This window comes from Patiria miniata, unplaced genomic scaffold, assembly GCF_015706575.1.
Source record: "Patiria miniata isolate m_02_andy unplaced genomic scaffold, ASM1570657v1 HiC_scaffold_21, whole genome shotgun sequence".
Taxonomy (NCBI): domain Eukaryota; kingdom Metazoa; phylum Echinodermata; class Asteroidea; order Valvatida; family Asterinidae; genus Patiria; species Patiria miniata.
In genome coordinates this window covers 2,250,713-2,276,319 of record NW_024037060.1, presented here as the reverse complement: position 1 = coordinate 2,276,319, position 25,607 = coordinate 2,250,713, and the positions used below count along the sequence as shown (strand labels likewise).

At 39.4% G+C, this 25,607-nt stretch overlaps 1 protein-coding gene across 1 annotated transcript; it reads left to right on the top strand.

The window, feature by feature from the left end:
- The first annotated feature begins 469 nt into the window (after window positions 1-469).
- On the top strand, window positions 470-25,438 carry LOC119729650 (disintegrin and metalloproteinase domain-containing protein 10-like). Its single transcript, XM_038202313.1, has 15 exons — window positions 470-646; window positions 1,150-1,285; window positions 5,208-5,326; window positions 9,180-9,445; window positions 10,134-10,231; window positions 11,390-11,516; window positions 11,927-12,101; window positions 12,202-12,359; window positions 13,326-13,509; window positions 14,232-14,391; window positions 15,171-15,272; window positions 17,299-17,383; window positions 17,978-18,071; window positions 19,379-19,605; window positions 20,897-25,438. The coding sequence occupies exons 1-15, from the start codon at window positions 580-582 to the stop codon at window positions 21,152-21,154; spliced, it is 2,256 nt and encodes a 751-aa protein (XP_038058241.1). The 5' UTR covers window positions 470-579; the 3' UTR covers window positions 21,155-25,438.
- The last annotated feature ends 169 nt before the right edge of the window (window positions 25,439-25,607 follow it).

The following is a 25,607-nucleotide window of genomic DNA, read 5'->3' as shown; positions in this document are numbered from 1 at the left end:
AAATAAATACCCCCCCCCCCAACCCCCCCCCCAAAAAAAAAACAATAAACAATGAGTATACAATTTAGAACCTGTCAAAATATAGGCCTACATCCTCTAAAACCCTAAAAACAGAAACTCATAATTTTATTAGAAGCTTCTAAAAACTCAGGAGAAAATCGTAAAGTCCAGATCGATATCGGAAAAGTTTTTTTGTTTGTGAGTCTGGCTCCTGCACTTCATTTCAAACACACCCACGCAAAAATGCAAACAATACAAAGTAGTCTGACTACCTCCCAAAAGGTCGCGGGGCGTTTTCCTTTACCTTTGTTATTTAAATTATTAGATGTGTCACTTTCTATAGTATCGATACCGGTGGGTGGCCAAATTGTGTCGACTCTATTAAAATGTGGTACTGATTTTATTTTACATCTGCAGTATGCACTGTGTAAAATCGACACTAGAATACAGCACGATTGTAATAAGGTATCGATACTATCTATCTGGCGACCACTGGTACGTGAAAATCCATGAAATCCGCGAGTCGGTGCTTTTACATATTTACACAGTGGACGCATTTATCTGCAAAATCTAAGAATCATGTCTTCAGCGAAGATCATTTTAGCAATAATTCTTGTCACATCATGGAAATCGGGTGCTTCAAAAGGTAACAATAAAGTCAGCGTCAGTGTTAGATTTAAAGTTTGTTTAAAATAACAATGTTCACGATTGTTTTCATTTGTGTTGCCGTGTGGCCTAGCCCAATTTCCGGACACTGTCACATCAACAACATCACATTTTTTTTTTAAAAAGAAGCCGAGTCTCAATGAAGCCACAATGGAAATAATCAGACGCCGACTTTGGTTGTGTACAAACTACAATGTCTTTGGAGAGTCGAAAGTATTTTCTAACGCAGATTCAACTTTCAAGTCTTTTCAACATTTTTGCAATGGAATGGCCAAGCGAATTCATGAAGAAAGTGGCATCAGGATGCGACATTCTTTCCACCACACTTTATTTTCTCTGAAACTGAAAGTTTTTTTTTTTTAAACTGAATTTGAAACTTCTTTGGGCATGAGAGCTTGCACTTAAAAATACCTGTAGATGAAAAATCAAACAACATTTTATGTTTTTGCCTTCTATTATTGATGTTATTTTTTTTGTCTCTAGCTCCAACGTTGAGTCCCTTCATCCGGCACTATGAGATGTTAAATTACAACTTAGATGCAGTACATCAACAGCATAGAAGAGCAGTAAGATCGCTAGGGCAACAAAACGTAGAATTGACATTTACAGCTCACAAAAGGTAAGAAAAAGATATTTTTTTTGCAAATATATGCGAAAAAGCAAAAAACTAACAGAGTCAGACTGACATTTGTTGCCCAGTCACAAATAAAATCGATTTCAAATATTTTTTTTTATTTTAAGAATTCATGTTTGCATGCTACTTGTGCAACTTGTAAGAAGCAAACTTTGAAAGATTCCTTAACTCAGGGAGTAGCCACAACTTTCTGATCCCGGGGTAGATTTTGATTGGATCTGCACTGCAGTTTGCGAATGTGGAATGTTAGCCCTCACCACTTCCGTTTCATGTATGCGGGCATTTCCTTGAAAGATTACCACGTTGGGTTTTGGTTAAAACCGGGTCGGGGAGGGGATAGTGTATATGGGGAGGTGGGGGGGGGGGTGAGAGAGATTGATTGCCTAGGGGACCAGAAGGAGGCAGGAACTCCCCCTCCCCCACCTTGCCTTTTGCTCTAGAACTCCTGGGGACCGGGACCCTAGAAGCTCTCAACACCAAACCCTGATTTCCTGGGGGTTTTCCAAACCGTACATGTTGCTGATTCATTATAGCACTCTCATACTTGTTATAAATCATTCCATAATACCATCTAGTCATTTTTTTCTTTTACAAATATGAAAAAAAAATGCCCGAAGACTTTGCTCTACATATTCTTAGTAGTTTGCTTTTCATTAAACTTGATATTTGTCTGATCTCATAGTTTCACACTGGACATTTCAAGACATTTAGAGTAAAAATGTTGTTCAAAAGAAGGCCATGTCATGAAGTCCCCAATGGAACACTCAGAATCTCATGGTACACCTTAAAACAGAAATAACTTTTTTCTTTTGATCCTTCTTGCTTGTGAGTAGCTCTCAGCTGCTTTTGCTCAGTTAAAAAAAAAATTGCAAAGAACGTTAATCTGCTGAAGTAGCTGAATCTATGGAAAACGTTTTAGAGACAAGGAATCTTCAAAAAGTTCTCATGACCCCATGTTGTCTGCCAATGCATGTCACTATATGAATTAATCTCGTAATACAGCTTGTCTTCCCCAGGGGACTTTAACCCAATAGTGTCCCTTGATTCCTTTAACTGTTGACCTTTGTGTAGGCAGGGCTCAGGGGGTAAGTCTATAGGGGTGGGGATCTGAAACCTCTAACTGATTTTCTCTAACAAGTAAATTCCCTTTGCTCAAATGAATCACAGCGTTTGACCCAACGTTAACATTTTGCTCAAAATTTGCTGACTTGGTTTGCATTACTCACATGTTGCATAAACTGCACCCACAAGTATTTCCTCTTGTAGCTTTAGCGGCATTAAAAAAAATATATGATTTGTGACTCGTAATCAGAGTGTCAGGGGTTTCAAATCCAGTTGCTGGTCATATGTTGTGTCTGTAGGCAAGCCACTTTATCCCCACTAGCCTCTCTCCCCACCCACAAGAATAAATGGGTACCGGCATTGCAGCTTGGAGAATAGAAATATTTTTACTTTTGTACATCAGCCTCCCCTCAGAATTCAGATATTGTGCTCCCAAATCTTAGTTCGCCACAAGTCCAGTCGGAAGTAAATCACAAGTCTTGCAAAAGTCTGTTCTCAAGCAGCAAGAGTTGAACAAAGGATTTCTTTTGACTCAGTTTGTTTGAATAGCTTAGGACTTGAATTGAGAGTTTGTGATGAACTTGGGAAGACTTGTGGTGGACTTGACAACAAGTACCGGTTCAACACTGACTTTGTGTTCCGGTGAAAATAACCGATAATCTCATTTTGGAGTATCAATTTTCCTCGCCGCACCCCAACTTGACTTGTAGAGTACACCGCCCAGGGCTGTCCTATACCCAGAAGCACGGACCATTGATTCCGTGGGAGCCCACGCCCACCGGGATAACAGGGTATTTCCCCTTGGACTATCCGATCATGAAACGACCCAAGCTGCCGGTGACAGTCCCCGGATTAGCCAAAAAGGAACTGCTGTGGATCGGGTTCTTAATGGGATTGAAAATTCACGTCAAGTTGTATAATAATGAAGCTCTTTCTTGATGATGGACGGGTTGGCTTGCATGGAAGAAGGCAATTTTTTTTCCAGTCCTTTGATTGTTTTTCTTTGTCTAGAAATAATTATCGTACATTTAATGGTTCAACAACAGATGAGGCTTGAATTCAGCTGATGTATAAGAAATTTTGAACTGAATGTAAAGTTAAAAATTTGCACAATAAATTTTTTGATTTCTTGCTTTCATTCATAGTAACATTACTGCAAGGCAAAAGTAAATTGAAATACATTTGATAATATATTCTGAGCTTGTAAGTTGAGATTATAGTACAGATTTCTGAGAAAAACAAAGCTCCCATTTCTTCTTTAATTTCAACAACTTTTCGAACCTGAACGGTGTCTGAAAAAAAAGGATTATTATGCCCCGCGGCGAAGCCGAAGGGGCATACTGTTTCCGCCTTGTCCTTCCGTGGGTGGGTGGGTGGGTGGGTGGGTGTGTGTGTGTGTGTGTGGGTGTGTGTGTCCGGACAAATCTTGTCAGCGCGATAACTTGAGAAATACTTTACATATGAACTTCAAATTTGGTTTGTGGATTGTCCTTGGTAATCCTAAGAAGCCTTTTGCATTTGGGGCCGAAAGGTCAAGGATCAAGGTCACAGTGGCTGAAACAATAGAAATTTTGTCAGCGCGATAACTTGAGAAATACTTTACATATCAACTTCAAATTTGGTTTGTGGATTGTCCTTGGCAATTCTAAGAAGCCTTTTGCATTTGGGGCCAAAAAGTCAAGGGTCAAGGTCACAGTGGCTGAAACAATAGAAATTTTGTCAGCGCGATAACTTGAGAAATACTTTACATATGAACTTCAAATTTGGTTTGTGGATTGTCCTTGGCAATTCTAAGAAGCTTTTTGCATTTGGGGCCAAAAGGTCAAGGGTCAAGGGTCAAGGTCACAGTGACTAAAACAAAAGAAATTTTGTCAGCGCGATAACTTGAGAAATACTTTACATATGAACTTCAAATTTGGTTTGTATATTGTTCTTGGTAATCCTAAGAAGCCTATTGCATTTGGGGCCGAAAGGTCAAGGGTCAAGGTCACAGTGGCTGAAACAATAGAAATTTTGTCAGCGCGATAACTTGAGAAATACTTTACATATGAACTTTAAATTTGGTTTGTGGATTGTCCTTGGCAATCCTAAGAAGCCTTTTGCATTTGGGGCCAAAAGGTCAAGGTTCAAGGTCACAGTGGCAAAAACAAAAGAAATTTTGTCAGCGTGATAACTTGAGATATACTTTACATATGAATTTCAAATTTGGTTTGTGGATTGTCCTTGGCAATCCTAAGAAGCCTATCGCATTGGGGGTCGAAAGGTCAAGGGTCAAGGTCACATTGGCTAAAACAATAGAAATCTTGTATTTATTCTGAGATCATAGGGATTAGGGATTAATTCATATAAAACCTACAGAAGACACTAATGCTGTCAATGAACGTTCCATTTGACCAAGGTACATGTAAGTTGATGTTAGAGTGGTGTTATGTCATGGAAACAGTCACGGTTGCGGGGCATTTGTGTTTGTAAACACACCTGACTTGTTTTTATATAAGCCTAGCCTATACAAACAAAAACCACAAATAATTTATGTGAGTATTAAACTTCTCTCGGGACATTTTTGCAGTTTTGTGCATGAATGTTCAAACTCGCACAGTCTGTTTATTTTTCTCATGGTGTAAACAAGCATAACTGACCATTCGCCCCCAAAATTCAACAATGAAGGTATTTTGCAACGTTTACGTAGGCCTAATCCTACAATACAATGTTGATTTTGTTGGTCCACTTCCAAAACATCACCATTAAGCCATAGTCTTCCCGAAAATGTCTTGAACACAGCCAAGACACTTAGCCAACTTTATTTTGATGACTTTTTTCGGTTCTTCTTCCTGTTTTATTGCAGAGATTTCCACCTGAGGTTAAGGCGAGACACGAGTGTCTTTTTGCCGAGTGTTACGTTGGAAACATCAAGTGGGAAGGAAGTTCCAGATGTCAGTTATTTTTATAACGGGGAACTTGCAGGTAAGAAATTCCTTCTTAATTCTGCGATTCAGTTAAGGAACTTTGCTATAAGCCTCAATATCCGATACAAATAGTTGCATTTAACCTTTGAACTTCAACAAAGTCAATTTTCTTTCTCTTAATACATTTTTAACACGTGTATGTTTTATTCCAATCCCAAAAAAACTCCTGTCTTTTTTTTGGGTGAAAAAGCCAGGTTAAAGGGAATATACAACATTTGCAAACATCGAAAAATAAAACTACCAAGTTTTTGCGAAATACCTTAATAGGACGTTGGTAAATGACAGTCTAAAGCATCCTGTAAAATTATGGCACCTGGTATACTGTCATTTTCAAGAAAAGTGGTATTTTTGTATCAATTTCCAACGCTGATCGGCCGATCAGCGTTGGAAACAACTGGCTTTTTTTTCAAATACTGGCCCCAATTGACTATTGCACTTGTTTGCAATCGATTACAAACCTATGAACGGGTACGAGCCAGCTAGACTGGTTCCCTGACCTTACAATTCCCCAATGTATGTAAACTGCTCTGTTTCTTCTTATATGGAGTCAGGGAACCAGACTACAGGTAAATGATCGTTTTTCTTGGTTTTTATAGCATTTTCGAACCCAAAACCTCCAAAAAGTCAGTGTAACTATATTTGCTTTATATTTCCAATCCCCCAATTCCATCCATTTCTGAAAATTACAGCAAAAGCAAATGATGTATATTCCCTTTAAAGTGGGCATAAACAGATACGAACAGACTGGTTCCGGTCCTTACATTATCGATACTGATCGTGGGGCAGGAACCGGCTTACCCTGCATTAACAGAATTATCAGACATGGAATATTTTTCTTGGATCAGCTGATTTCCTTGTTGTTGTACTTTACATTTAAATTTAAAAAAGTCTGTAAAGCTGGAAATTTCCTCTTTTTTTTGGTTACTTCCCTGTCGCATGCCTGAATTATTGTCGGGCTGCAACAATAAAAAAACTTGTAAAGTAACAATTCGATAACTAAATGTCAGCTGATTTTTATTTTTTTGGTTGATGTCTCAAATGTAACTTCTGTATTGCTAAAATAAATATCAATTTAGAAAAGGAACTAAACTTATTTACATGTATCTGAAACTCATGAACTATCCTACCTCTAAAAAAAAATTTGCTTGGTCTCTTATTTGCTAATTGAAAAGCAGGACTAAGACCTATTCTTGTATTTTATTGGCAGTGATATTTTTTACAATGATTTCAAGAGGGCATCTTAATCCTACATGGGGATTTTTTTTCTTCGACTAAATGGTTACGACCACCTGTACATTGTCTTCAGGCCAATTTTGCTTTTTTTTAGTGGGGGACCGGAGGAATTCCAAATCTTGCTTGGTTTTCCTAATCCCAAGGGAAATTGGGAAAGATTTTCTCAAAATAGAAAATGATTTCCATCTTCTGTGAGGAAGGGTGAGGTTGATGTGTGGTTTTGAGTTTGGAACGAACCCAACCCTGCGGGCATCTTAGATTTCTAATCAGAGACAGATGATGACAATCATTTCATTTATTATTTTAACATGCTTGTACCGGTACTCTGTGTGGAAACTGTGTCCTGCCAAAAGCAGGTCAACATGGCATGTATTCTTAGCGAAGAGACCATGTTACCTACATGTATGACATCATACTAACGCCCAACCAACAGGCTGCCCAAACATTAAACCACACATACTGGAATTTGTATCCTTGTGGAGTCACTTCTTTGTTCTCGTGTACTAACATTTTAGAGGTGGAAATCGTAGTTTCAAAATGCTCCCTTTTTAACCAGAATTAATTTCCTGGGCTGAAATTCGGACTTAATATCCCTTTAATCATAAAATACTTCAATTTGCGACAGGTCAACTCAACACACCTTGGGAATTCCTAGTGTTTGAGTAAAATCCATATTTCATGATAACCTTGTGGAGATGTATTCATCTATAGAGAGGTATACAATCTTTTGTTCCCTATTATGCACATGTCTCCACAGGGTACCGTGTACCAGATCATCTTTTTGCATGTTATTTGCACACACACATTAAATAGTTTTATGTCACCATTTTTAAACAAATCGTATTTCAAGAGAAATGCATGCAGTGCAGAAGAGAACTGCTTGCTGAAAGTTGGCATCATATGAACACAACATCCAATTTGTAAACAAATGTAATATGATCTGTACAACGAGAACTTCCTCAGGAAAATATATGGTTTTGAAAGAAAATATATGCCCTGTATACATATACCTGTATAGTACTTCTTTTTCCCCCAGCATTTGATATAAATACATGCATTTTATAATCATGTTCACAATTCCCATTCTTTTTCTGTTCATGAGCAAATTCTTGTTTTCACATGCAACAGCAATCTTTATTTACTCATGGGTAATTGTTAAAAAAAAATCAGTTCAATGAAAATTGATTAAATTTTACACATGAGTAATTTACTCGTGAGGCTTGACATTTCGGATTGCACGAAAAAGTGTTGCATAAACACGTCCAAATTGTCGTCACACTGCATTTTGCCGACCGTTACTTTTCACGCTCTGTATTAATTTTCTACCACTTCTTAATTTTAGCCGACACCCTTCCTTAAACAACTTTCCAGGCTTATGTACACATGAACAAAATCAACAGCTGCGTGAAATTCAACATGAATGCCCACGCAAACGTAGTCCCATACCTGTCTATCGCATACCTTTACAAGTTCCAGCGGCCGTGAAATGTAAACCTATAATGGCATATTTGTTCAGGGAATAAAAGTGAAATACCAGTGGGCAGAGTCAGTCAGGCGTGAAGGGCTTTACTTGGCTTGCATGTTGATCAGTTATTGGGGGTGGGGATTGAGTGTCAACAATCAGTCTTTTCATAACTGCCCAAGTTTCATTGCCCATGGAATGTGTCCATATTTAGTAAACAGAGTTTGCCCTTTACTGATTTAAAGAAGTGTTCCCTGTTATATTTTTTAGTTTCATCTTTTTTTTTTTTAGCAATATAAACGTTATTCACATTTTAATGAGATTGAATGGAAAAATTTACTGATGTTTAGTTTTAATTATTTTTTTCACAAAATTTGAATTAGCTGCCAGAACATAATTGGGCTCTCACATGGCGTGTTCATTTGTACACAACATGAAAGCCTTTTTTTCAGTATAAACACCTATGGTACATGTACGGTAGCTAATCATAATACTATGCACTTGTAAATTTAATCACTCATAACTACATGTAGGGCTGTGCAGTGCATCAGAACCAGGTACCCAAGTTGATGTCACGAACCGCTTACAGATCATGGAATCGGATACCCATAACCAACTTAATAAATAATGTAGTAACTTCTCAGACAATGAAAATGAAAGGTTTTGAATGTCATATGTTGGGGATTTTAAAAATGCAAACCAGGCTATGGGAAAAAATAACATATTTCATGTTTAGGACGCTCGCAAAAGTTTACATCTTAAAGCTATTAGCTCACTGTACACACTTGTATCTTGCTGTTACGATGCACAGATGTGGTAGAATTATTGTGCGTACCTTATAGTAATGAACAGTCTAAACAGCAACTCTCGAGATTTGAATTTTGGGGTGGGGTTTCTTTAACGGGTACCTAGTTTTTTCAGTCGGTTACCAGGTTCCCATACTACCTGTAAATGCACACCCCTACTCATAACTAGTTCTCAGCATGAGTTTACATTGTACATACACGTGTACTAAAAACACAAACAAATTGCCAAGCTATTTTATCAGTTTGTTCAGAGACCCATTGAAATTTACCCAAATATTTTTTTTTTTTTTTTTTTTTAGAGATTCCCTCACATGGCATGACCAAGTCAAAACTCATTCATTTTTCTGTAGGGGAGGAAGGAAGTTACTGCCATGGCTCCATTACAGACGGCCTCTTCCAAGGAAAGATTCATGTCGGGGAGGAGACTTACGCCATTGAGCCTGCCGCCAACTACTTGAAGGATCCTGAGTCCCACTCCGTCATCTACGAGGCCAAGGATCTGGACTACTCCTCCTTAGGGTCCAGCGGCTGCGGGATGGTCAGCGAAATGCAGAAACGCATGGAGGAGAAAATGAAAGAAATGCAGAAGGAGGAGCAAAAACAGGAGGAAGTACATGTAAGTATATTTATAAACATCTCCAAGATGCTTCGAAATCCTTAAGGAACTTTTAGAAATTTATTTTTGAAAATGTATTAATTGGATAACAGATTTTTTAGGTCCCGGGGGGAGGGGAGTGGTCAGCGAAAGAAAATATTATGTGTGGGGGGTACCCTTTATATCATTGATGGAATTAGGAAGATTCAAGAAAATTCTTGACATGCTTGAAAGCAACACTGTGCTGTAAACTGTTGGCCCTTTCTTTGTATGGAATGGGACACCAAACCCCTTTGGTAATTATTAGTGGCTGGGCTTTGCGATCCCAAATCCATTAAATTACCACAAAATCTGCAAGGATTTCGATGGGAAAGGGTGGAACAGAAACTGCCAGTTTTAAAAGAGCTGTTTACCATAAGTACATGTTGTTGCTTAGCACATAGACACACATATTGGTGACATCAGGTTTATATGCCCGAGGTTAACTGTCTGCTACCTTGGGCTATTTTTGGCTTGAACATTTGGAATCAGGAAGAAGGAAAAAGCAGTAGATGGAAAGAGAATTTCCTGCCTAAGTGTGGTATTTTGGGGTTCTTTTTTTTGGCCTTTTTATATACTTTGACCTTGTCTACACAAGAGTAAGTTGTCAGTTTGTAAGGAAGTCAGATATTATTAATAAGTTACTTTGTTTCCGTGTTGTTTCTCCTAGGACGATGGGTCATCGTACTTTTCCCGTCATAAACGCCAGGCTCCTCTTGCTCAGACCTGTACGCTGTACATCCAAACCGACATTGAATTTTATAAAAGGTATGCAAGCTCTAGGCAATTTTGCTAGGATGCAACCTCAATCCTGCAAAATCCTCCAACTGCCTGCATGTAAAAATTGCATTCAGCCTCAATCCTGCAAAATCCTTCCCTTTTTCTTGAATGTGGTCCTTGGAGGGGTGACCACTGCCTCAGTCCTGCCAAATCCTCTGGCAACCACTGTCAACATCATGAGGCAGCGCCAGTGACATCCTGGAGCAGTGATGAGGATACTGCTTGGCTGATCGTACACAATACAAGATCCGGCCCAAGACCTTGACACAGTACATCTTCCAAAATCAGCCACACCTTTTTGCCATATAGCCTCAATCCTGCATAATCCTCCATTTCGTAAAGAGGATTTTGGAGGATTTGGGAAGGTTGGGGTTCCTGATCTGTGTAAAAGGCATTTCCTTTGTTAGTGTTCATCCCCTGTGACTGGACTTGTTGAGTGACTTGTGATTTACTTGAGAACAGATTTAACTGCGACACTTCCACACACTGCATTTTTTTGGTACCTGAATCCATGCAATGCTCATCTGTTTGTGATTCACCATTTCAGATTTCAAAATGGTCTGCCATTTTCAAGGCCTTCAACATGACCAGTACAATTGCAACTGTAAACCAGTAAAATTTTTATGCAAATTCAAATTTCCATGTTCATTTCAAAGAAGTGACGTCAGCATAGACAAACCCTGAATTGTCTATCGGTGTGATTACAGAAGATTGCCATAATGTTTCATTTTAGTTTTTTGGCGTTTCTTTTTCATTTAGTACGGAAGATAGGCGATGGGATTGCGCCTTTGAAAATACAAACATGGCATTTGGCACACAGAGTATATCATGAGAAATATAATGGGCTATAGGGCCATCGCAGATTTGTCCTTTGCAAAAAAGACAGGTAGAATAACAAGCAATGGCCGCCATTTAGGACATTTTGAAATTGCTTTTATTTCTACCCATACTTTTTAAAGGACAAATCTGTAGTCAAATATCTTTGTCATGACATACCCTGATTGTGTGCCAAATGCCATGCTTGTATCATCAAAGGTACAATTCCCCCAACTATTTCCCCTATCTGCCCCATTAATTGGCAGTCTATCCGTTGTAGTCCGATTCTAAATACACTTCTTTTTTTGTGCTCAAAATTTAACTGAACAGGTTTGGCGAGAGTAAACAAGCTGTGGTACAGCAGATCGGGGAGCACGTACAGGCTGCCAGTGCCATCTACTCCAGAACCGACTTTGGAGAGTACAAGGATATTAACTTTGCGGTTGCCAAAATCAGGGTAATGTCCCCATATTGTGGTACTTTGCTTTGTATATATCTGCTGGAGTAACTTCTCTGTCGGTAATAAACAAATCCTATCTTCAGTTCAGTAGAGAGGTACATGTATGAGACTGGATTTATTATGGAACAAGCATTCAGAGTTTTATAAAGATAGCTCCTCGCAAAACGAAAAGGGAAGAAATATGAAATTATATCAAGGCATAATACACAAAGTCGATATAAAGGCTTTCTGGTTTTTACTTCAAGTGGATGCCATTTTCAAGCAATTTTTTTTGGCTAACTGTACAAAAGAATGCACCCTTTTGTATACAGGGTGATTGTTAGTAACTGCCCAAGAAATGTCATTATAATTTGTCCGAATTACCAAAGGGTTAAAGTAGTTGAACATTTGCTTTCCCGATTCTTCAGATCTTCACCGGACTATCTGATGACTATCCGTTCAGCAACCCAAATCTTGGGGTGGAGAAGTACCTTGACCTTGCTTCCAAAGGTGACTTTAGTGCCTACTGCCTGGCCTACACATTCACCAACAGGGATTTTGCCAACGGTATTCTTGGCCTGGCATGGATTGCTACTACCGTAGGTGAGTTGAGTTGTGTTGAACGTATTATTCCCTGTACTTCCCCAAGCGTCCCTGCCTATTACTCCCTTTTACATCATGTTTGTTCTTTTGTCGTCTTCAGCTGGAAGCACCGGTGGTCTCTGCGCTCCCGAACTCAGCAGGGGAGGCACGACCCTCAACACCGGCATTGTCACCACCAACAACTACGGAATGCCTGTACCGCCCCTGATGTCACACAACACCTTCGCTCATGAGATAGGGCACAGCTTTGGATCCAATGTAAGACACTTGAAAAGACGATAAAACAAAATCATAATTCACAAATTTGCCACAGTTTACCGGGATAAAGTCCAGTTTGAAAGTACAGTCATTGGGTGGTGTGTAGCTGTAAATACTCTTCATGGTGCTACTTTGAGAGTGCGTCTGAATCCTTTTTGGGTGTTTGTTTGAACATGAGACAAATGTTGATATTCTGATTTGCAAATTCATAATACTGTTGATAAAACACTTTAGTATTGCATGAAATTTGATTTGAGCTGAAGGTTTTTATTTCCTTATTTATGTTTTTTTTTGGGGGGGGGGGGTGTTCTTTCAGAGTTCCCAACCACTCTGGAATTCAGGGCAAACCTTAAAAACGAGTTTTCATTTTTCCAGTCAGGGAAAACTCGGGGTATTTGGGTAAAAAAAAAAGTCCACCAAATATCAGAGATAACAGAAGAGAAAGGTTTCTGCCAATTTGGCGTCTTGTGCCACGTGTCCGTGTTGTGTCCATTGACTGACTGGCTATGGTGGCTTTTTAGTGTTTATAAATGCAGGGTGAATATTACACACCTCTCCAGACAATTGGCTGTGCTACACCACCTCTTGACTTCCTAGTAACCTTGTCAAAGTGAAAATATTTCTCGTGGAATTTTTGGAAACTTCCCAGGGAAAGTATCAGGGAAAAGTCAGGGAACTTTGTTTTCATGAGCAGAAATTAACATCTAGCAAATTAATGTTATCCTGGATAGAATTTTGAGTTAGGAGATATAAATTGAGATTTTCAACAAAAGCAAGCTGGAAAGTGGAAACTATGCCATCACATGTCATTTTAGTTGGGAAACTTTTTTTTTTCCAAGCCCAAAACTTCACTCTTCGGCAATTCAGAAATTGGTCCCATTTCTCTTGTTGTCGCCAAACTGTGACACAATACACAAGTTTTAATACGATTTTGATAAGATTTTGTTCCAACATTTTATTTGGCAGCATGACCCCGCGACTGACCAGGTTTGTTCCCCGGGGGGCACCAGGGGTAACTACCTGATGTTTGCCTACGCCACGTCTGGCACTCTGGCCAACAATGACGATTTCTCCACGTGCAGCATCCGCGAGATCACCAATGTCTTAGGCTCTGTCTTCACAGGAACGAGCAAGAGGAACTGCTTCGTGTGTGAGTAGGGAATCAGCTCGCTTTGACTTGGGAAAAAGGCAAATTTCAGAATTATCTGTACTTGAACTCGGACGAAGTTGGCCTATGCGCTGCATACCCCACCGTTTCACCGGGGATCTGTTTCCGTTTGTCATGTGTTCTCATGCACAGGCCTGCACCAGTCGGAAATTACAATTAATATTAAAAGAACACTGTGTATGTATCGATTAATTTTTTCATGTAGCTGATTGTCGATCTTTTTTTCAAATATTTGAATCGGAAAAATGCAATTTGGCTTTTCGGTGGATTGAATATTCTAAAGTTGAATATATTGGTTCAGCCCTGTGTGTTATGTCAAAGAAAGGACTCTTTTTTTTTGTAGTTGTTTGAATTTAAGGTTTCTAAGATTGTCAGTGTATAGATCTTTCCCTGTACTTTGATGGTTTCAGTTTTTGAAAATGGACTTTTCTGAGCAAAATTATGTCTATTTTGAAATCTCTCAAGTCACAAAGGTGAAAGCAGAGATACCGATTCTTCAACTTTGGGTTATGCATTTCTTGAACAGAAAATCATTAAAAAACACATTTAGTGGCGAAATGGCAAAATTTTACACTACATATTGGGCATCTTTAGGATCACAATTTTGTAGGAAAAAAAATGGAAACCAACCTCACCAATTTTTGGTCATACCTCCATTTCAAGCTTCTGTTCTATTTCTCTTCCCTTTTCAAATGCATTTGTAGCTATGTCATCCGTGACACTGTGCGGGAATGAAGTTGTTGAAGATGGTGAGATGTGCGATTGTGGTTTTGAGGAGACGTGTGATGATCCATGTTGCATCGCTCAGAATGCTGACAATACCAGGACCAATGCGTGTCAGCTGAAGGTCACAGCCGAGTGCAGGTAGGTTCCTGTTAACTTCCACTCTGTGACATTTTGCAAAAAAGCCTACGGGCATAAGTAACCCCTCAAACGACTACGGAGAGAGTGTTAGGCAGACTCTCAAACGCATTTTTGCCAAATGTCTTGGCGCTCAATTGAAGACGATACATCAAGAGAACCAGTACACGCACGTAGTGTGTACCGCACACGGAGCTTTCAAAGTAATTGTGAAACTAGGGCAGTGGGGTAGTGCGCATGCGGTTACATCGCCCTAGCCGCTACATGAAAAGGTGGGGGCACGCGAACAGCAATGTTTTGCCGAGTTAGTACTAATGCAAACTTGATGAAATGTTGGTGAATATGTAGAAGGTAGAGTAGAACAAACGGAACATGGTTTATTTCGGGAAGATAGTCGATGTTATTAGCTCCCTTCGGTATTGGAAGTTGGCAAACTAGTTCCCTCAGAGTTTTTCACTTCCAATACCTCGGGGAGCTGAGATCGACTATCCAACTTCAGACTATTGTATAGTATCACTAGTTTGACATCCTAATGAATAGGGTATTTTTTTTTTGGGGGGGGAATGTTGATACACTCTTTTGCTTTCCATTGTGCTAAATTTGTTTATTACTCAAAAGTAGCTCTGGCAACTTGCGACTCCTTTTGTTGGGTTGGGTTCACAGTTTGGACGGCTGTTACATAAATTCGGTGTATTTTCCCTAGATAAATTGTATTTTTTATAACCGTACATTTAAACAAGTGTGTGTCATTTCTTTTTCCCTTCTTTTTTTCCCCTCTTTAGTTCTCAGCAAGGCAATTGCTGTGACCGTGAAACATGTACCTTCCTATCCACCAACGTTGTCTGTCAGATGGAAGACGAGTGCAGCCTCAGTGCAAACTGCTCATATCCTTTGGCAAAGCATACTCTTAGACATATTGCACTGTGGACGGGTTTTGTTATGGAAATTAAGTAATAATGAAAAGTACAAAGTGTATCCCCGAGCGTATCACAGATGAATCAAGACATGTCCACAGTAAGGGGTTTATTGTAACATTTATTAATTTTGTAGTCGAGTCTGTCACAAATCCATCACAAGTCTGGTCACAAGTACATCGCAAGCCCATCCACAAGGCCAGTTACAAGTGTCAGTGGGTGAACAATGCCTTTGTCATAGTCCAATGGAGTGGCTTGTAACTGGCTTGTGGTGACTTCTGAGGACTTTGGGGACTTGTGAGGACTCGGGGGACTTGTGAGGTCTTGTGAGGACTGTCGGGACTTGTGGAGTCTTGTGAAGACTTGTGAGGACTTTGGAGGACTTGTGAGACTTTTGAGAACTTGGGAGACTTGTAGGGCGTGTAGGACTTGTGATGATGTGTGGGGACTTGTGGTGACATGTGGTGACTTGTGAGGGATCGGGAGTCTTGGGAGACTTGTGAGGACTTGTGGGGACTTGTAATGACTTGTGATGACTTGCAGGGGTGTGATTTTTCCGGATTTTTAATCTAACGTCTGCGGAATTTTTTTGCGGATTCCGGATTTTTAACGTTTTCTGTTTCCGTAATAATATCGCCCAAAAACTTCTGGCGAAATATAGGCTCTAATTTACGATAATGGATGGACTGGTGACAAGTCTAATGCAGTGCGGTCAAGAACCTAGTAGACATTAATGCAGTATGCGCAGTGGAGTACTTGAGGACCAGACTAAAAATAATTTTCAATGGGTTTGCAGCACCTCGTGTTTGTATATCGCGTGTGGATGTGTGTGTGTATTGTGCATGTATACGTATTGTGAAGTGACGATCGTGTGCTAGCAATTCGCAAACACATTGGTGTCAATATTGCAGCGATTTTGTCAAGGAATTTAAGAGTATGGCTGGAAGAACTGGTAATAAAGTGTCACTGTGGATGGAAATCAGTTTGAGCTGCAGTAGTGCTTTGAAAAATAGCCACCACCAACACAAAATTTCAAAAATCCCAATGTGTAAATTTTGCGCATGCGTGGCTAGCAGACGCACTCATTTTTGCTCTTCTCTCGATGAGCTTTTTAACAAAATTGTTTAGGGATGCTGCTAGCCACCACGCGCCTGCAACCGTATATCCCATAGTGGAGTTTGCTTGCAGTACGCTACAGATACAGACTGGAGTTTAAAGTAAGATTAAACTTTTTCAGCACCGTTCATATTGTTTTGTGTGAATCGTTTCTCTCTGCAACATGCAAAAGTAATAACATCACACACAGAAAAAGCCTTTATGAATCAATCACATATGGATTATATTATTTAATGACCAGACGTTTTTTCTTAATTTTTCCCCCATTTGTTTTCTTTACTGAAGCGACAAAATTTGCTAACATTACAGAAATTACAGTACATAAAATGTACATGCCCTAGGCCTATATATGGACATACGTGCATGCATATGTATACATGTACATCTATACAAGTACATGTACAATAATACATGTACATGTACATGTACATGTATATTACATGTCAACCAAAGTTCGTGGATTTTTCATTTTTGTCCAATCACACCCCTGGACTTGGGAGGCTTAGGAGACTTGTGAGGACTTGTGGGGACTTGTGAGGACTTGTGAGGACTTGTGATGACTTGTAATGACTTGTGAGGGATTGGGAGTCTTCGGGGGACTTGAGGGTACTAATGAGGACTCAGTGGACTTGTGAGGACTCGGAAGACTTTTCTGATTTAGACTTGGGATAAACACACAAGGAGAATACGAACAAGTTATTGCAGAATGGAAACCAAATCTTTTCCAAGCAAGTCATTTCACAAATAGCAGATAACACTTTTATCTCAATCATTTTTCTTATAATGGTTTTAGCTGCTACATTTTCAGGAGATTTTGTTTTGAGACAAGTATTTGCTGGGTTTTTTTTTCATGTTAAAATTGTCCTTAACCACATCCTACTGGCAGCAGTTATATTTGTGGCACCGGAGCGGCAAAGCCGGATCGCACCACATGTGACGGGGGCAGGAAGTTTTGCAGAAGCGGGGTGAGTTGTTATTATTATTAGTTATTCCCTTGGTCTATGTGTGTGTTGTATTTGCTCTTTAGTTGTTGGGAGAAGTGTGCGCCAGTTTCTTCCCTTCATGTAATATGTTGCAAAAATCACAAATAAATGTGATGTTATAAGATTTTAGGCTTTGCATGATGGAGTATTGGTATTGTTTCGGTTTGCTTTAACACCATGTGGTAATAACTACTGCTTAGAAGATATTTAGTTCTGAAAAGAACTTGTCCTGCTTATAATCAACTTTCGCTAAGTAGTTTTTGTTCTGATAAGAACAGTCCTGCTTTTAAGTTCTAAAAGAACTTGTCTTTGGTGTCAACGTTTCAACTAGCTGCTCTAGTCATCGTCAGGAGACTGAGGAGAGTTGAAGATGCTGCTCCTTAAGTAGGCTGTGTTAGGATTGGGAGTGCTTGTATTGGTGGATTCTGATTGGTTGTCTGTTGGGCATTGTGTTACAGTGGGATGAGTAAAACAAATTTGAATTTGTAACATTTTGTGCATCCTAAGAAGATTCTTGTTTGCAGATTCCTTTTTTGAAATATCTCATCATGTTCAATTCCGATATTTGATTTGCAGGGTTGTTCTGAGTCTGTCTGCATTATTAGCAATCTGGAGGAGTGTCAGTGCAAGTCAGACAATGAGAAGTGCCAAGTGTGCTGCCAAAATATAGGTAAAGAAATCGCATTGTTTGGGCAGTCTTGAGTTACTTCCTGTAATAAGTTCAGCGGCCAGTGAAATTTAATAGCATATAGAATGATTATACAGTTGAACTGAGAAATTGACTGGAGCGGGGTTTGAACCTGTGACCTCCGGATTGCCGTTCCGGTGCTCTACTCATCTGAGCTATCCAGCCCTATGCTGGCGGTTCCCCAGTTTGTCAATATCTTTGTTCAAGGGGTGCTAGTCAGAAGCCATAAACCTGTATGTACAGAGTGAGTCAAATAAAGCGGAACCCAAACCCCCAAAAATATATTTCATATTTAATAAAATTTGTAGCACCAAACATAATAATGATTGGAAAGCCAATTTCATAAGCTACCTTTAGATGAAAAAAATTACTGAAATTGCTAAATCCATTCAAAGAAAATCACCTTTTAAACGCAATGACCCCAAACCTGTTTCGTCCAAAAAACGCAGTTTATTGTGTATTCTGACTGTTTGGAACAACAAAGAAAATGACACAGAATACTTGTTCCAAAACTGTCAACAACTGTACCGGTAGTACACAATAGCTTTATTAACGACCCTGGTAAGGCAAACAATATGATTTATGAAATCCATTTTTTTTTTTAAAGACGGGCCTTCCAAAGGACTTTGTTGAATATTCTTAACTTTTAAACTGAGGTTTTATCGCTGGTGATGTTTGAAGACAATTCTTGAAATCGCATTTTTAAATGAAAGAATTTTTAGCGTCCTTGTGTTTAAATAATGATATTGTGTGAACCGATTGACCAATTTCAGTATTTGTTTCATCTAAAAGTAGCTTGTGAAATTGGCTTTCCAGTCATTATTATGTTTGGTGCAACATATTTTTTAAAATATGAAATATAACTTTTGGGGTTTGGGTTCCGCTTTTTTTTACTCATCCTGTATGTGTCATGTAGCCAGGGATCACGCCCAAAATCACGATGCTAGCAACATTAGCAATGCTGCAAACCTGGAAAATAGCAAACTTGGATCATTCTAGAGAGGATACTGTTTTTTATTGCCAATTTAGTTCATTAATTACAGATATGATATGATTTAAGAACAGGTGGAACAGACTGGTATGACTGACAATCAGTTCCTTAACATCCAACAAAGAAAGAGTTTTGCAACAGTTACCTATTCCTACAGCACAAGATCTTAATTTTGATTTATCGGTCCACTTTAGCAAAGCTTGGAAATAGTAAACGGGGATCACTCAGAGGATACGACTTTTTTAATTACAAATTACCTTCAGTTGTGACAACCTTGACCTTTGACCCCACCATCCAGGTCAGCCTCAGTCCTGCGTTGCGGCCTCACGTATCAACATCGTTGGTCCAGGCAATACGGTCTTGAACAAGGTCCATGGATCCCCGTGTGACGACTACATGGGTTACTGTGACGTCTTTGACATCTGTCGTTTAGCCAATGAGGACGGGCCGCTGGCGGGCATCATACGTAAGATCTTCTACAATGAGGAGGACCAACTGACTGATGTCATTTGGACGTGGATCAAGGTAAGGAGCCAATGCCTCTTCTTCCTTTGCAAGTTTATTTAAAGATGTGTTCCCTGTGTTATTTTTTTAGTTTTACATTGAAAAATGGATTGTTTTGTTTTTTTCAGTTGCTTTTTTTTCCTGGAAATATAAAAACAATTCCCTTGAGATATGAGGTATCGAATGAAAAAAATCCACTGACATTTAGTTTGTATTCGTGAATACCTAAGACAGTTTACCCATTCCTACTGGTGGAGAGCCCGTCACGTGGCCGGTCTTAAACAGTTGATAAAACACCAACTGCCTGGTTTTAAACCCTTTTCTGGTGTGACATGAAATTTGGACTGCTATGAAATCTGGTCCCAATTCAACCTTTTATTGTTTAAACGTTTATGATCTTCACTTTTTAGGCATGCCCAGTACTATCAATGAGTCCGTATTTCGAGAGTCCTAAATTCACACTACACCGTCATCACCGCGTACTGTGCCACATCGTGCAGTACTTGCCACGCTCGCGCCAATCTCCTATATAAGGAAATGTTTACGACTACTGGCGAGAGGCACATTCCATAACATACCTAGAGGGGTATTTACAAAACGTGAAGTAAACTTGTTGAACAAAATCGTTTGAAATTTATCATTTTTGACTTGTTTTGACTTTTTGACTCAAAGGTATTTGTGAATGGGAATAAATATGTGCTTGGATGGTATTAAACAAGTACGTTAAAGACCGGCTCAGGGGGCCTGGACGTGAATTTTCTTTTCCCAAACGACATCCACATACATGGTTGTCTGGCGCCCTCTACGATACTTTTGTGATACGTACGCAGATATAGTATTATTATTTTCCCCACATTTTGTCCAAAACGCCATAGCGTAAACCCATATGTGGATGTCGTTTGGGAGAAAACAATTTGGGGCTTGGATGCCGATAACATCCCTCAACCTCCGGCTTAGGCCATTAGTTGTGTCCAGCCCCCTGAGGCAGTTAAATGTACTTGTTGAAAACCGGCCAAGCACATATTTTACTCCTTATTAGCTGCCAGACAATAATCGTCTCTCGCAGAGGGACTTCATGTGAATGGGACAGATTTAGCCCATTACGGGGTAATTCATTTCACCAGTCAACAACCAGGCTTAGTGACCAGTGACAGTCATTCACTGAATCAGTCAGTCGGTTTGTTGAAAGTGCTCCAGGTTTTCTCAACGTCTTTTCTTGTTGATTTATGAATCAAAGTCACAAATTAATTAAAATGCCTTCCAAAAAATTACTCTGAATTTTCTGCGTTTATCCTCCCCCCCCCACATACAGACTAACTGGTGGGTGATTGTCATCGTCATTGTCATCATGATCATCGTCATGTTCCTTGTGGTTTTCATCTGCGAGCGCCTCATCCCGACCACCAACCCCTGGCACAAGGAGAGGGAGGAGATGAGCCGCCGGTCCAGTGTCAACGTCAGACTCCAGAAGAAGCGTAACCGCGGCAGCCGTTACTACGGCGACCAGCCCAACCAACCCTCCTTTGACCAGCATCCTGATAACGCCGAGAGCAGGGCTACAAGGTTCTAAGATGATCCATTAGGCCCCGCCCACTGCGCACATGCACATTACCTATTGCTCACTGTGCTGACACTCCATTTGATGCAACAATAGACTGATCCATTTGGCCCCGCCCACTGCGCACATGTACATTACTTATTGCTCACTGTGCTGACACTCCATTCGCTGTAACAATAGACTGATCCATTTGGCCCCGCCCACTGCGCACATGTACATTACCTATTGCTCACTGTGCTGACACTCCCTTTGATGTAACAATAGACTGATCCATTTGGCCCCGCCCACTGCGCACATGTACATTACTTATTGCTCACTGTGCTGACACTCCATTTGATGTAAGAATAGACTGATCCATTTGGCCCCGCCCACTGCGCACATGTACATTACTTATTGCTCACTGTGCTGACACTCCATTTGATGTAAGAATAGACTGATCCATTTGGCCCCGCCCACTGCGCGCTTGCACATTACTTATTGCTCACTGTGCTGACACTCCATTTGATGTAAGAATAGACTGATCCATTTGGCCCCGCCCACTGCGCGCTTGCACATTACCTATTGCTCACTGTGCTGACACTCCCTTTGATGTAACAATAGACTGATCCATTTGGCCCCGCCCACTGCGCACATGTACATTACTTATTGCTCACTGTGCTGACACTCCCTTTGATGTAACAATAGACTGATCCATTTGGCCCCGCCCACTGCGCACATGTACATTACCTATTGCTCACTGTGCTGACACTCCATTTGATGTAAGAATAGACTGATCCATTTGGCCCCGCCCACTGCGCGCTTGCACATTACCTATTGCTCACTGTGCTGACACTCCCTTTGATGTAAGAATAGACTGATCCATTTGGCCCCGCCCACTGCGCGCTTGCACATTACCTATTGCTCACTGTGCTGACACTCCCTTTGATGTAACAATAGACTGATCCATTTGGCCCCGCCCACTGCGCACATGTACATTACTTATTGCTCACTGTGCTGACACTCCCTTTGATGTAACAATAGACTGATCCATTTGGCCCCGCCCACTGCGCACATGTACATTACCTATTGCTCACTGTGCTGACACTCCATTTGATGTAAGAATAGACTGATCCATTTGGCCCCGCCCACTGCGCGCTTGCACATTACCTATTGCTCACTGTGCTGACACTCCCTTTGATGTAACAATAGACTGATCCATTTGGCCCCGCCCACTGCGCACATGTACATTACTTATTGCTCACTGTGCTGACACTCCCTTTGATGTAACAATAGACTGATCCATTTGGCCCCGCCCACTGCGCACATGTACATTACCTATTGCTCACTGTGCTGACACTCCCTTTGATGTAACAATAGACTGATCCATTTGGCCCCGCCCATTGCGCACATGTACATTACCTATTGCTCACTGTGCTGACACTCCCTTTGATGTAACAATAGACTGATCCATTTGGCCCCGCCCACTGCGCACATGTACATTACTTATTGGTCACTGAGCTGACACTCCCTTTGATGTAACAATAGACTGATCCATTTGGCCCCGCCCATTGCGCGCATGCACATTACTTATTGCTCACTGTGCTGACACTCCCTTTGATGTAACAATAGACTGATCCATTTGGCCCCGCCTACTGCGCACATGTGCATAACTTATTGCTCACCGCTCTGACATCAGAGGGCTTTCAGATGTATTGAATTTTTTAATAGGTTCAGTTCTGGATCATCTTAATACACATAGACGATTTGGACAAATTTTCATCGACGCCCTTTTCATGTAATGAATTAAAAAGAAGCAATTATCCAATGTTGGACAATGCAAGGGCCTCGTTTTGGATGCTAACTTGACATTCATCTATTGTTTCCGTTAAGTTAGGAAAGAGGCGAAGACAGTGTTCCGTCAGCTCATACTTGAGTGAACATGAAAGTGTGACATCACAGCAGAGTGAGCAGACACTCGTGCTGCAAATTAGTAAAAGTTGTAACATTCAACTCGGAAAAAATTGCCTGCAAACATTTCTTGATGCCAAATTTCCTTCCCATTTGTCTGAAGTTTGAACCAGCCTTTAAATGAACAGTACATAGTGGTAAAAATATATATGACTCATGAAATGAACAGTACCAGTCATGTACATGTATTATTCCAAGTTTTGTTATCTTTAAATTCAAATGTTATGATCGGGTGAGGAGTTGGATTCCCTTTTTTTGTATTCTTCTAGCTGCTGTAATCATTTGATACAACTAGTTTAACTGAAATGCCTTCAGAATGTACATGTACATGTACCCTTCAGTCTTTCACATGCGTAGTGCCTATTGAAGTTTTTCTATATTGGATTTTTTAGAAGGTGTATACGAAGCAATTAATATTATTGAAATTTTTCTTTAAGAATATGCAATATGTTACTTCAGGGTTCTTTCTTCTTGTAAACATCTAGTTCATATATACAGATTTTTTACTTGGTAAATATGGGATTTTAAGGCTTTTTTAAAGAAATAATTGTGTATTCATTTGTAAGAATTTTCGAGGTTTTTGGGCTAGAGCTGAAGTTGAAAGCAATTTTAAGAACACTTACGTAGAATTTGTTTATTTTAAAATGTGTGTATGTACGGTGTTCACAGGTTTTGTCAATGTAGTTATACAGTAACGTGTGGCTGTATAATTCAAAAAGAGTCACATGCCATCAACAGAATATGTAATATTTTTATATACTCCAATTTCAAAAATGGGTTTGATTATGACTATTAATTGAACATTTTGGAACCATCGAAATGCTATTGTTTCCTTTTGTTTATTAAAAAAAAATGCACCTAATAAATCGAAACGTAGATTTACATGTGGTCTGTGAAATGTGAAATAAGTTATGAAAAGCGTCCTTAGACTAGCGGTGCATTTTGCTTACATACTTCAACCCTGACAATTTTAAAAGTATTTTTTTCTAAATAAAAAAAAATATACATTGTTTGTCAAAGTTTCCCCATTGAACTAAATTAAAAAATTAACTTTGTTGAAAGTGGAACATGAATAAGTTTTCTAGCTTGTAATGCCGAAATCTGATTTTGATAATTTTTGCGTGTTCAATGTATTGCAGGCTGTATCTCAAAATTCTTCCGACTGGTTGTCTGCTGGAGGGTCACAAATATGTTTTGAATGGAATTTTAATTTTGAAAAAAATGCAACAGGGTAAGATAAAAACGAAGTACTAGTTAATATGAAGAATCTGATGATCTGATGTATTGTAAACATGCTTTTTCAGAAGGTACTTAAAGCTATATAGTTATTATACTTGGATATGTTCATTTAAAAAAATATATATATTGAGGCTTTTATAAATATTGAGCTACTTACGATTTTATCGACCAACTGTGCTTTCACTTTTTTATATCCTAGTAGCATATGAAACACTTTCATGGTTGTATTCATCTATTTTGATTGACAAGTTCTTTAAGTCTAAAATTATGTTGTTTGTCTCTTGTAAGTTGCTGGCAGTGATGTTAATCTGCTTGGTAAGTTTGCACTCCGGTGGAATTTGTAAATATTTCTGTTAAAAGTACTGAGTACATTTGCTCTTTGTGGTGTGTTGTTTTTGTTTTAAGTGACCAAAATTGCTGAAAATCTCTAGTAGGGTGCATAAAAAGTAACCTAGTTTTAGCTCAGGGGCTGTTTTACTTTTTGAGAAAATACAGAAACTTTTTCGCAATTTTGTTTTTGGATTTGTGATTTGGGTTTCGTCGCTTTCTATGAATTTTTACTTTCGAGAGATAACCATTTCAGACGGAATAATTTCACAGGGTATTTGGGAGATCCCTATCGTCACTTCTAGCAAGCTTTCTTCTTATAGGTTTGTTTCTGGATAATGAACATGTTCCTAGGTGTTTTTAAAGGAGGGCACTTTGTGCCATTTCTGATATAATCCACTAATGTGTGTTCCATTGGCCACCTGAACAATGTATGTTTTTTTTTAATACATCAGTGAATGAACACAATGTAATAGAGTGTAGTACAGGGGCTATGGGCTATAAAATTATTCAGAACTCTAACATTTAAATTTCTCAGGATTTGAATTATTCAAATTTCACATTGCAGAAGTCTTTTACAAGCCATTGACTTAGTTTCTGTTTACAAAAACTACCGGAAACTTTCCAACATTTGTCAGGAGTATATTAAGCCTTTTATTTTTAGTTTAATGCTTGCTGTTCTACTTCATTTTTACTTCTTGTAGGCATTATAATACAAGGTGATATGTGTATATATTTGCTTTCTCATGAACTATTTTGATAATAAAGGCTTTGCCAAACCAAGGTACAAGGAAAAGATGTCAGAAATTATTTTGCTGATCTTTCTTAAGGTTATGGCTGAATCTCACAAATGTTTTTATCAGTTAACAAAGCTGTAATAAGTCAATCACAAGTCGGTCAAATTCAGTCACTAGTAGCAATGACTTTTCACGCTTTATTTAAACAAGTGGGA